This window comes from Thunnus thynnus, chromosome 18 (genome assembly GCF_963924715.1).
Source record: "Thunnus thynnus chromosome 18, fThuThy2.1, whole genome shotgun sequence".
In the NCBI taxonomy this organism is placed as follows: domain Eukaryota; kingdom Metazoa; phylum Chordata; class Actinopteri; order Scombriformes; family Scombridae; genus Thunnus; species Thunnus thynnus.
The window spans coordinates 2984156-2996955 of NC_089534.1; the positions used below are offsets into that span (position 1 = coordinate 2984156).

The 12800-nt window shown below is 41.4% G+C and overlaps 1 protein-coding gene across 3 annotated transcripts in view; it reads left to right on the top strand.

Moving 5' to 3' along the window:
• The window catches only part of cad (carbamoyl-phosphate synthetase 2, aspartate transcarbamylase, and dihydroorotase), a 30177-nt gene extending 17949 nt beyond the window's left edge, over positions 1-12228 (top strand). For all 3 annotated transcript variants that reach the window (XM_067572556.1, XM_067572557.1, XM_067572555.1), the window contains exons 24-44: positions 655-822; positions 902-1084; positions 1553-1657; positions 2229-2474; positions 2599-2680; positions 3122-3288; positions 3509-3673; positions 4033-4164; positions 4263-4464; positions 4557-4747; positions 4845-4985; positions 5949-6038; positions 6237-6381; positions 6639-6832; positions 7437-7511; positions 7616-7828; positions 8972-9097; positions 9209-9364; positions 9776-9877; positions 10404-10498; positions 11145-12228. In XM_067572556.1, the coding sequence (XP_067428657.1) occupies positions 655-822; positions 902-1084; positions 1553-1657; positions 2229-2474; positions 2599-2680; positions 3122-3288; positions 3509-3673; positions 4033-4164; positions 4263-4464; positions 4557-4747; positions 4845-4985; positions 5949-6038; positions 6237-6381; positions 6639-6832; positions 7437-7511; positions 7616-7828; positions 8972-9097; positions 9209-9364; positions 9776-9877; positions 10404-10498; positions 11145-11244 (3078 nt within the window). In that variant the 3' untranslated portion in view covers positions 11245-12228. The remainder of the gene's footprint in view (positions 1-654; positions 823-901; positions 1085-1552; positions 1658-2228; positions 2475-2598; positions 2681-3121; positions 3289-3508; positions 3674-4032; positions 4165-4262; positions 4465-4556; positions 4748-4844; positions 4986-5948; positions 6039-6236; positions 6382-6638; positions 6833-7436; positions 7512-7615; positions 7829-8971; positions 9098-9208; positions 9365-9775; positions 9878-10403; positions 10499-11144) is intronic.
• The last annotated feature ends 572 nt before the right edge of the window (positions 12229-12800 follow it).

The window sequence follows — 12800 nt, forward strand, 5'->3', positions numbered from 1 at the left end:
CAGAGTGAATATAGACCTGAAGTTTGTCAGATGGTCAGAAACTCGACTCCAAGTTGACGCTAATGTTGCCTCATGTCTGCTGAATGTGTGTCGTTATACAGCGACTCCTTCATTCCTTCTGCCATCAGGCTGTTAAACCTTGATGTCAGTATGTGGAATGAATAATATTTCCATACTCGTGGAGTTTTATTGTCTTAACTAATGGGACCAGGATTTTACTTATTTATTATGGATCTATTTTATTTATTTACATGTCTGTGAGTACCTGTGTACTGACTGTCTCTGGCATGGATCTGTCTGTTATTTGTTTGTTTGTTTGTTGTTTCTTATGCCTGGTCTGGGTACACCGCCAAACTGCATTGTCCTTTCGGGATAAATAAAGTTGTCTGAATAGGCTAAAAAGTATTTATATTGTACTTTTAATACAGATTAAGATTCTCAGGACGATATTAGAGAATTGTATGAAGACTTGTTTTATCTGTTCTGTGCACTCAGCCATCGCTGAGACTCAGTCTGACACAGTGATTGATTTTGAAAGCGTTAATTAAAGCGATGAGTCAGAGGTGGAACGACGGCCAGGAAACAACAGGACAAAAAAAACTCTGTTCATGTTATTGTGTCATTATTAAGTGTTGCTGTGAACCTTGTTTCCAGGACGACCAGCTGAAGGTGATCGAGTGCAACGTCCGAGTCTCCCGCTCCTTTCCTTTCATATCCAAGACGCTGGGTGTCGACCTCGTCGCTCTGGCGACGCAGGTCATCATGGGGGAGGAAGTAGAGCCCGTGGGCCTGATGAGAGGAAAAGGGATTGTGGGCGTCAAGGTAACCGAACCAACCGAGTCCTCATAACTTAAAGCTTATCATGTCAGCTCCATCTAACCACATGTCACATGTCCTTCAGGTTCCTCAGTTCTCGTTCTCTCGGCTGGCCGGCGCTGACGTGGTGCTCGGCGTGGAGATGACCAGTACCGGAGAAGTGGCCTGTTTTGGGGAGAACAGATACGAGGCTTACCTCAAAGCCATGCTCTCCACGGGCTTCAAGATCCCCAAGAAGAACATCCTGCTCTCCATCGGCAGCTATAAGGTATTTTTAGGATGTGACGCAACAATCTGTCAGGTGTCTTTTGACCTATAAAACTGTAACACACTGATGGATTTGAAGGAGCTGAGAGTTAGACATGTGAACGTTGTGAGCCAGCTGGCAGTTGAAGTAATACATTTTAGAGGAACATATTACTAAATGTGGCACATTAAAGTACATTTGCAGTCTTGCATAATAATGAACAGATGGTTATTTTTGGTGGAAATGCACTGCGGAAACAAGAAATCCTTAACAAAACAAAAGAATTAAGTGTCCTGTGAGTCGTCACTAGTGAATAAATACAGTAATCAAACTGTTCAGAAAGCAATTCAATGATTATTTATTGCAGAAATAAAGAATAACAGAATAACACATTTGAAGCATTTATGTCGGTCAGTTGGTGGTCACATGATTGCTGCATCATTTTATCGATGAGACGTTTTAAGCAGATGTTTTGTGTGTTTTTTACAGAACAAGAGCGAGCTGCTGCCCACCGTTCAGGCTCTCGAGTCTCTGGGTTACGACCTGTACGCCAGTCTGGGAACCGCCGACTTCTACACAGAACACGGAGTCAAGGTGAGAGACGATGTTTATATACCAGCAGTCATCAGTTAACAATGAAAAAGTATATCAATAAATCAATAAATTTATCAATAAATAAAGTAAAACAAAGGATCTCTGCTCTAACAAACCTTTGTGTTTTAAGTGTTCAGCTTTGTCCTTTAATGACACATGAGCACAAGACTTTGGAAGCTTTTATGACTAATATGTATGACGGTAAACTAGCTGCTTGTTGCGGTTAAAAAATCTTTAAGTTTTGAAAGTTTTTATCTTTGATAGTTGCTCCTGACTGTCTTTATTTTACAGCTTTATGTTGAAATGTAACATTAAATAATAGATGATGCCAGTTGAACATCTAGTTTTACCTGTAAAAAAGGATGATTCAGTATTTTTATTTAACTTTAATTTAGTCTCATTGAGGTCAGAAACATCAGGCACAGAAATAAAACAACACTGAAAGCCAGATAACAAAGTTATAAAGACTAAAACAGCAATACTAAGAAAACTCATCTGAGCTAAAAATAGACAATTAATAAAGAAGTCATTGACCTCTTTTCTTTTCTTTTGTCTAATCCGTCGTCTCCAGGTGACGGCGGTGGACTGGCCCTTCGAGGAAGAAGACAGCGAGTGTCCCACCAAGGAGAAGCAGCGCAGCATCATGAACTACTTGGAGGAAAACCACTTCGACCTGGTCATCAACCTCTCCATGAGGAACAGCGGAGGACGCCGGCTGTCCTCCTTCGTCACCAAAGGCTACAGGACGAGACGCATGGCCATCGATTACTCAGTCCCTCTCATCATCGATATCAAATGCACCAAACTCTTTGTTCAGGTGAGTTCATCTTCTTAAAAGGGGAATTTCAGTTTACATCGAATTAATCAAAGGCCAGTTGAACCTTGAATACAGTTAGTTGGCAACATGAGTCATATAAATTGATTTATTGTTTTTTTTGCAGGCACTTCATCAGATCGGTAGAAGTCCACCAGTGAAAACTCACATCGACAGCATGGCCTCGCAGACGCTGGTCCGTCTGCCTGGTGAGTCACTGATAACCAGCGACATGCAGCTCACAGCTACAAAACTCAGACAACAGACGATTTATTCTTTCTTTTTTTCAGATTTTCATAACGTAATTCGTCGCAGGCTGTAATGAGGCAGCAGTGCTGCAAAAATAGACGAAAATCAGTGGAATAATTTAACCGGTTGCTGCAGATGCAACTGTCGTTTTAAAGATATTTATTCTTCTGTCTATTAAAACAAAGTACAACATTGAGAAGGTTTAGTGGACTTTTGTTGGTCCGTTGAATAATGTATCTATTGATTTATACACGTGGTTATTAATTGTGAGTACTCTACTAATCTCCTGATATTATGAGAATCATATAAGAGTTATAAATATACATCTGTGTGTGTGTGTGTAATTGTTCTTACTGTCTGCTTCCAAATATCACATTTTTCTTTTTCCGGTTGAATCTCAGGTCTGATCGATGTCCATGTTCACTTGCGGGAGCCCGGTGCGACGCACAAGGAGGACTTCTCGTCCGGTACGGCGGCGGCTCTGGCGGGAGGAGTGACCATGGTGTGTGCGATGCCCAACACGTCCCCCGCCATCACCGACCCCAATACTCTGGCTCTGGTGCAGAAGGTACGAATAAAAACAACATGTTTATCTCCTGTTTGGTCTTGTTGATTGTTTTTTGTCAAGTAAAACATGACTCATCAGTCTGAACGGTGACTCATCAAGATCAACTGAGTGTTTTACGTGTTAATTTATCGCCTTTGTTTTGTGTCAGATGCTGTTTTTTCACAGTTTTTTCTCCTGGTGAAGTGAAAACATAACTCTTATTTCATATTTTTTTTATCAGCTGGCCAAAGCGGGCTGCCGCTGTGACTACGCTCTGTATGTAGGAGCCGCTTCAGACAACGCCGCCGTCCTGCCGACCATCGCCAGCCAGGCCGCCGGTCTGAAGATGTACCTGAACGACACGTACTCCAACCTCAAGATGGACAACGTGTCTCTGTGGATGGAGGTAGGTTCAACCTGTACCGAACCAGATTCATGACAACACAGAAGAACAATATTTATTTATTTATAATATTTTTAATATTTTGTACTTTTGTTGTTGAAATTCACCTTTAAAAAAAGTGCATAAAGGCAGTTAAAGTGCTGATCTGCTGTCAGTTCACTACTGTGAGACACTAAACATGTTTATTCCTCACAAGCTTAAAGAGTTAAAAGAAGTTTATTATTTATTTAATTTACAGTTTTATTGTTATGTTCATGTGTTCATCAAAAATATAATTTATTCCATTAACTTCAGTGTTCAGTATTTAGTGTCTCAGTGTTTCCCCCTCTGAACACTAAACCAACCGTCTGCTCTGTATGAAGCACTTTGAGAAGTGGCCCAAGCAGATGCCCATCGTAGCTCACGCTGAGAAGCAGACGGTCGCCGCCATCCTGATGGTGGCGCAGCTCTACCAGCGGCCGGTCCACATCTGCCACGTGGCCAAGAAGGAGGAGGTAAGAGACTGTCAGTGTAGGATGAATGATTCACTTTATTTGTTTCTTGGATTATTAGTTATTACTGATGTAAATTTCTTAATTTCTATTTTTTTCAGATCCTGATCATCCGAGCTTCCAAGCAGAAGGGCGTCCAGGTCACGTGCGAGGTGGCTCCTCATCACCTCTTCCTGTGTGAGGAAGATGTGGCCGACATCGGCGACGGACGGGCGCAAGTCCGACCCATGCTGGGAACACGCGAGGACATGGAGGCGCTCTGGGAAAACCTGGACATCATCGACTGCTTCGCCACGGACCACGGTCAGTAAACGCACCGTCTGTCTGATCGCTGACAGCAGAAACTTGACATTTTAGCTCATTTGAACTATTTTATTTTCATCATGTGTCGTTAGCTCCCCACTCCGTCGAGGAGAAGAACGGCGATCATCCTCCTCCAGGTTACCCCGGCCTGGAGACGATGCTGCCGCTGCTGCTGACCGCCGTCAGCGACGGACGTCTGACTCTGGACGATATCATCAGACGTCTTTACGACAACCCGCGCAGGATCTTCAACCTGCCTGTTCAGGAAAACACCTACGTGGAGGTACGTGCACGTCCAGCAGAACATGATGTTTACGTGTCTCTTTGTGTTGCTGCTCACTTAGATTTGAATCATTTAAATCCTCGTCTTTGCCTCGCAGGTGGACTTGGAGCAGGAGTGGGTTATTCCTCAGGCCATGCAGTTCACAAAGTCCAAGTGGACGCCTTTCCAAGGTCTGAAGGTGAAGGGTAAAGTCCGCCGTGTGGTTCTACGAGGAGAGGTGGCGTACATCGACGGACAGGTCAGCACACGCATGCATGTTCACTAATATTTTCATTTCTTTCTAAATTTATTGTGTCCAAAACCTCAAATTAAAGGCTTTGAAGTGAAATGAGTAAATCACTGAATCTGTTTTCTCTGCTTTAAAATAACAGACAAGGATCCATTTTATCTTTTAACTTTTCTCATTTATGTGTTTTTCTATCTTTTGTCCCATTTAGCGTCATGTTTATTTTAGCTATTAGTTTATCAGTTTATCTTGTTATTTGAAGGAGAACACAGAAGCAAGGAAACAGGAAAATACTTCACAATACAGCACATGATTGTATATTTAATAATACATACATATATATTAGGGGTTACGTTATTCGGCAAAGCACAAATAGTGGGTTTTTTTTTACTAATATTTGTTTCATACAAATATTTTAAAAATTATTCGTTTTTGGGAAGAAAAAATAAAACATGTTAAATACCAGCGTGCAGGTCGGTTACATCACTATCTCAGTCTCTCTCCTCTGCTCCGCTGTGATGTCTATCAGCAGGTCTCAGTGAGGGGAGTCACATCCACCTGCTACATGACGCACATTTCCTAATTTGGACATCACTCCCGGAGTTGGGGGTGTTCCCCAGAGATAAAGCTGAACTACTGACACAAGTGAAGTGCTCCCAAGAGAACACTTCATGAACACTTATTGTAACACTTAAATTTTCTAAAATTAAAAGCATAATAAAAACAAAAACAGGATTTTTAAACCTCTTTCCACTTTTATTCCAATACAAATACAAATAATTTTGCTGCCTCAACAAATACAGATACAAATACAGATACTGGGATCTCTGCACATCCCTACTATATATATACACAAAAACCTTCAATAAAACTTGTTGTGGACACCCACATATTGGTCTTTGTCACACACTGATGCCCATTTTTATTTTTATGTATGTAATTTTATTGGTTTAATAAAAACTTTGTGTCTGTCAGGTGTTGGTGCCTCCAGGTTACGGTGAAGATGTGAAGACTTGGCCGTCTGCCTCCATCCTTCCTGCTGAAGCCGTTAAAGAAAGTCCAAAGGTATCAAAGTGAATAAAATCAAATAATAGATGTATGTTGTTCTCTAGTCATAAACACTAAATTCCCAAAATGTTGATTGTATGTTCGACAGTTCATGTGACTGCTGTTTGATGGATGGATGTTGTGTGTGTTTATTCTAACGTGTGTGTGTGTGTGTGTGTGTGTGTGTGTGTGTGTGTGTGTGTGTGTGTGTTTCAGACTCCGGAGCATCCTCGTCCTACTCCTCCTCGTGAAGGCCCCGTGCGAACCCGAGCACCCAGCCCTCGACGCTCAGCGGCGGGAGAGAGCCGCTACCTGCTGCCTCCCCGCACCCACCGCTCCTCCGATCCTGGACTACCACCAGGTACTACAACTCCCATAATGCACTTGCACATCCTTCAAACTGCTCTTTTTATGTCAGTGGAAGCGCCAAAGTTTGACACTGGACTTCTTTAAAATGTTTTCTTGTGCAGAGCTTTGAAGCTGCTGGAGATAGCTTTAATCTTATTCAGTAAATTCATATTTTTTAGATAAATATTGTGTCTTCTATCTACTGTCTGTGTATATTATGAATTTCCTGTATTTAACTGATGGTGACTGATACATGTCTGCTCTCTGTAGAGATGATCATGCTCCCGCCAGCCGCTGCCGGTGACGGTTACAGCCATCCTCCTCCTCTGTCCAGGCTGATGTCTCCTCAGTCAGTGCCGGGACAGATTCCTGCCGGTCAGATGTCTCACTTCCAGACGTCTCCTCTGCTGCACGTACTGGTGGGCCAACACATCCTGTCTGTCAGGCAGTTCAGCAAAGAGCAGGTACACAACACACACACACACACACACAAACACACACACACACACATAAACACACACACACACACACACAAACACACACACACACACACACACACACACACATAAACACACACACACACAAACACACAACACAAACACACAACACACACAACACACACAACACACACACACACACACACACACAACACACACACAACACACACACACAACACACAACACACAAACACACACACACAACACACAACACACAAACACACACACACAACACACAACACACAAACACACACAACACACACACACAAACACAAACACCAACACACACACACAACAAACACACACAAACACACACAAACACACACACAAACACACACAAACACACACACACAAACACACACACACCAACACACACACAAACACACACACACCAACACACACACACCAACACACACAAACACACACACACCAACACACACACACCAACACACACACACAAACACACACACAAACACACACACACACACACACACACACAGCAAGTTATTTCTGTCAAGTTGTGTTAATTATTAAAATAATAACTTGTTTGTTTGTTTCCTGGTTGTTTCAGATCTCTCACCTTTTCAATGTCGCTCACACGTTGCGTTTGATGGTGCAGAAGGAACGAAGTCTGGACATCCTGAAGGTCATTTATTTATAAATGTGATATTTACTGCACATGAACACCTGTATGTGTGTTTATTCCTGTGAAGACTCAAGAACTACGTCCTCGTTCTCCTTACCGTGCAGGGTAAAGTGATGGCGTCCATGTTCTATGAGGTCAGCACTCGCACCAGCAGCTCCTTCGCTGCCGCCATGCAGCGTCTGGGCGGCTCGGTCGTCCACTTCAGCGAATCCACTTCGTCCACGCAAAAAGGAGAATCGCTGGCCGACTCTGTTCAGACTATGAGCTGCTACGCCGACGTCCTGGTGCTCCGACACCCGACGCCCGGAGCTGTAGAGGTGAGTCTCAGCTCTAAAAACAACCAGAGCCTTCACCACTCACTACTACTTTATTTAAAGTATTCTCTCTTTTTTCAGTTTTTTGCTGAAGAGGAAAAATTGTCACATGATCATAAAGCTCTTCAACAAAGGAAACATAAATACAGATGTTAACGTTTATTCAGTTGCTGTCAAATTTGATCTAAAAATAACAAAAGTGCTCAGATCACCTGTTCAAAGCTTCCTGCGCTGGTTTCCAGTTAGTTTTAGGACAGATTTGAAGATGTTATATCATAGAGACGCTGCTGAGATGCTATAAATCCCTGATAAAGCTCTCAGATCACTAACAAACCCACAGACTAAGACATAAACGCACTGGGAGCGATAATTGATGCTCCTGTGGCGCACTGCAAGCATCAGATGTGGAATTCCAACACAAACTTGTCATTTTGTCTTTGTATTAACGGCTGCATCAGTTGGATGTAATGAATGAATGAATGCAGAAGAGGAAAAATGAAACATCAGCGTCCACAGTGAATCATCTGTCGACTGTTTGATGGTTATTTATTTGTGCCGTGAAATAATCAGAATATAACGTTTTATTTCTCATTCAGAGGTTTTGTTCTCACTACCGCTCGTCTCCTTACTCGACCACCACCGCCGCGCTCTCTCTCTCGCTCGCTCGCCCGTGCTCAGCTGACTTGCGCTATCTCTCTTTTTCGGCTGCAGAGAAAACGGCTTTGGTCGCTGGGTTCCTCATTTGACGCTCCAAAAATCGAAACAAGGTGGGAGTAGACGTGTCAAGACAGTTTGACGCGCGTCATGAAGCTTCTAGTGCGTCTTCAGCCATTAAAAACAGTAGTTATACTTCAAAACATGTGCTCCCAGTGCGTTTGGGCCTTAAGACCTAAAATGAAGCTTTTAACTTTAACTTTTATGTCACTGAGAGGAAATTTGTCAGATAAAACATAGAACACAGAGATTTAATCACATTCACTAAAGTACATAAAACATGCTTAAACTGCTTCAAGTGCCTCCTTCAAACACACATTTTTCTCTTTCTATACTATAATTACATCATGACCAATTGATTGGATTTACGGTTCTCTCCAGTTCTGAGGATTTTCAGTGTTTGTATAACTGCTCTCTGTCTGCGGCTCACAGAGCGCGTCACGTCACTGCCGTAAACCGGTGATCAACGCTGGAGACGGCGTCGGGGAGCATCCAACGCAGGCGCTGCTGGACGTCTTCACCATCAGGGAGGAGCTGGGGACGGTCAACGGCATGACGGTGAGGGACAGGAAGCTTATTATCGTAACGCCATCCAACTGTTAGCTTTAACTTCTCTGATGTTTAACTGCCGTATAATTGAATCTGGATTGTTTGTGTATTTCCTGTCAGATAACTATGGTCGGAGACCTGAAACACGGCCGCACGGTTCATTCTCTCGCCAAACTGCTGACTCAGTACCGCATCACGCTGCGCTACGTGGCCCCCAAGAACCTCCACATGCCAGCAGAGATCATCAGCTACGTGGCCTCCAAGGGCATCAAACAGGTTGGGACTGATACAGAGAGCATCAGATACATTTCTGTCTCACATGTGCATTTCTCAAAGGCGTCTATTATACATTTACAACTATTTTAATAATCCAATAATCATATTATACATTTTTTAAGCAGAACTGCCAAACATTTCCTGGTTCCAGCTTCTCAAATTGAAAGATTTTCTCTGTTTTATATGATTGTAAACTGAATATCTTTGGGCATGTGGGAAATTATAACCAACATTTTTACACTTTTTTGCCATTTTTCACATTTTATGGACTAAACAATTAATATACATTGAGAATAATCAGCCCCGTTTGACTGTATTAATTCTAAATAATGGGCTCTTGATTGTGATCTGAGTTATAAATATAAAGTCCTCTACTGATGACTGATGATGTGTGTTTGCGGCTGCGTGCAGGAGGAGTTTGAGAGCATCGAGGAAGCTCTGCCTGAGACCGACGTCCTCTACATGACGAGGATCCAGAAGGAGAGATTCGCATCTGAGGAAGAGTACAAGGCCGTAAGTAACGACGCTCTTCATCTCATCAGCTGATTTAATGTTGTCTCTTTAGATAAAGGAAGATCAGTAGTCATGGAGCTTCTTTAAACAGAGTATCTGAAACAGCAGCTATTAAAAACCCTTAAATTTAATTCACAAAGGTTTTAAATATTTCTTACCTGCCATAGAATGCTTCTCACCGCTACTGAACCTGAGCTGTTATATATATATATATATATATATATATATATATATATATATATATACCTTCAGAGCTATTTATAATGTTTTATTCATAATATTTTACATAAGAACATGTCGACTGGCTGGTCAGAAGTGGAGAACCTGCAGGAGCTTTTAGGCTGAAACAACCACACACACTTAATAACACAATCATTCCCTCAGCCAATCAGAGAAGCTCGTCTGCAGCTCGTTAGACAGAGAGACAGAGAGAGAGAGAGAGAGAGACACAAACACACAAATACACAAAATGTCGAGTTAACGAGCTCCCTCTTAATGAAGTGTTGTTGTTGTTTGTTGTTGTCAGTGTTTTGGACAGTTCATCCTCACTCCTCACATCATGACTGTAGCCAAGAAGAAGATGGTGGTGATGCATCCGCTGCCCAGAGTCAACGAGATCAGGTGAGTCTCAGTCCAGTACAAAAACCAGGTCCAAGTTCATCTGTGGTTCTACTTGATAGTAATGATGTAAACAGTATTATCACCGTACTATAATATAATATAATCACTTTACACCATCATCACTTGGATTTTATCCACCGAGCAGCTTCCTGTATGTTACAGTTTTATCCGATTCTGCATAAAGAATTAATAATCAGTTTGAACACTGTGAACAAAAGTAGGTCGATCCAAGTTGACTGGAAACGACTTGAAATGCAGCTCAGAGTCTCAGATTCTACTCACACATTCATGTTTTAGAAATTCATGATTTTTTCTTCCTGTTGAAATTGATCAACTGATTAATGGATAGAACTGTGTCATAAATGTCATCCGCTGGGTTTTAACAGTTAGATTCATTTTTAAAAGGCGGAGAAGTTTGTAGAAAATAATAAAAGTTATACTGAACTCTTAAAGGCCTCCTGTGGTTAAACAAAATGAAACTATTATTATTAGAGTGTGTTACTGCAGTATATCATAAAACCAGTATACCAGCACATCTCTACTTGAAATATCCTTTATATTCCACTGACTGCTCTACTACAGACATATATTATTATTATATTATATATTATTTATCTTTCTTTTCTTTTTTATTCTCCTCTTTCAGTGCGGAGGTGGACACCGACCCGAGAGCCGCATATTTCCGTCAGGCAGAGAATGGCATGTACATCCGAATGGCCCTGCTGGCCACCGTACTGGGCAGATAGAGATATATATATACATATATATATATATACACATGTGCTTCCTGTTTCTAGTATAAATGAAGTCAAAATCTTAGAGTAAGTTTTAGACACGGTACCTGCATGTTCTTTCTTCTACATTCCACACAGGCGTTACATGGAGGGAAAGTTACACATAATACAGTTAAATAACTCTTAAAGATTTAAGTGACTCATTAAATGTATAAATGCTGTTGTAGACGGACCACTACCTGTTTGTTTTTTGATCCTTTTCTCACATGTAAAACCTGCTTTTTAACGTCTAAAACACAATATTTTTTCCGTGCTTCTTAACTAAGAATAGTTTAGATGCTTTACTGGGACCAGTGATAGTCTGAAACGGACCAACAGTAACTGTGGATCATTGAGACAACTAGAGGAGAGAAGAGGAGGAGGGCGTTGAGGGTGATGATGTTGGTTGATGATATGAATCTAAAGCTGCAGCTGCTGTAACCACGAACCTGCTGCAAAGGCAGGTTTTTTTTTTTTTTTTTTTGTCTTTTATCTACTCGAGCGTAGGTGACTTTAAAGGGACCAACCAGGATGTTAAAAGGGAGAAAAGAGAAAACGACTGCTACTTTGATCACTGGAAATTTCCCTGTGATCACACTGACAGCTGCTGGGTTTAAGGGGTTTTTCTCTATTCTGACCAACAATGACACCAGTTCTTTCTATTTGTTTGAGCCTGTTTTTTCTATAATGTTCCTTTTGCTGCTTAATCGTGTAGCGTTAACTGAAAACTGGAAACGCACAAATGTTCTCCAAACTTACACACGGTCTCTGATGGTTTAGGAGTAATCGCTTTAACTGTTAGTCATTTCTTATAATAGAGCAGTTTAGAGGCAAAACCTTTTTTTTTTTTTTTTTTTTTTAATCCAGATGGGATTTAATGACAGTTGTTAAGTGTTGGTGGTGAACAACTTTGTATTATGTGGAGAAATAAATAATAAAAAAGACAATTTTCCCTTTTGCAGTTGATGTTGTCATTAATATCCACCACAAATCTGACATTAATACATTCAGTAACTGATTAACTGGCACAACAAACGTGTGATTTAATTTTGTGTTTTAGTGGCAACTTCCTTTATGTGAAGATCCAGATCCATCTTTAGTTCTGCAAACATAATGAAACATAGTGAAACGTGATGATTTTTTGTGATGTAGGGCAGGATGCCACTAATTGTTCAGCACCTTGCGTGGCAGCTTGCTGTCATCACTGTGTGTGTGAACGCTATATAAAAATGCAAATCCTCATCCTGTTTCTGGGTTGATGTGTTTGTGGAAATCTAGAATTAGCAGCTGCGAGAATACACAGCGCTTACATATCCAATATCAAAGTAATATGCCAGATAATTCAGAAAACTCTGTTGTGAAGGGATTGTGTTGGATTTCTTTTCTTTCTCCCTCCTCCTCTCATCCAGGTGATATAAAGATTAAAGGCACAGATGAGGCAGAACCAGGAACATGGCTGCCTGAAGACATAACATCTGGTGGCCAATTACTTTATCTTAATGTTTATTTCCCTATCATCTGCAAATTAT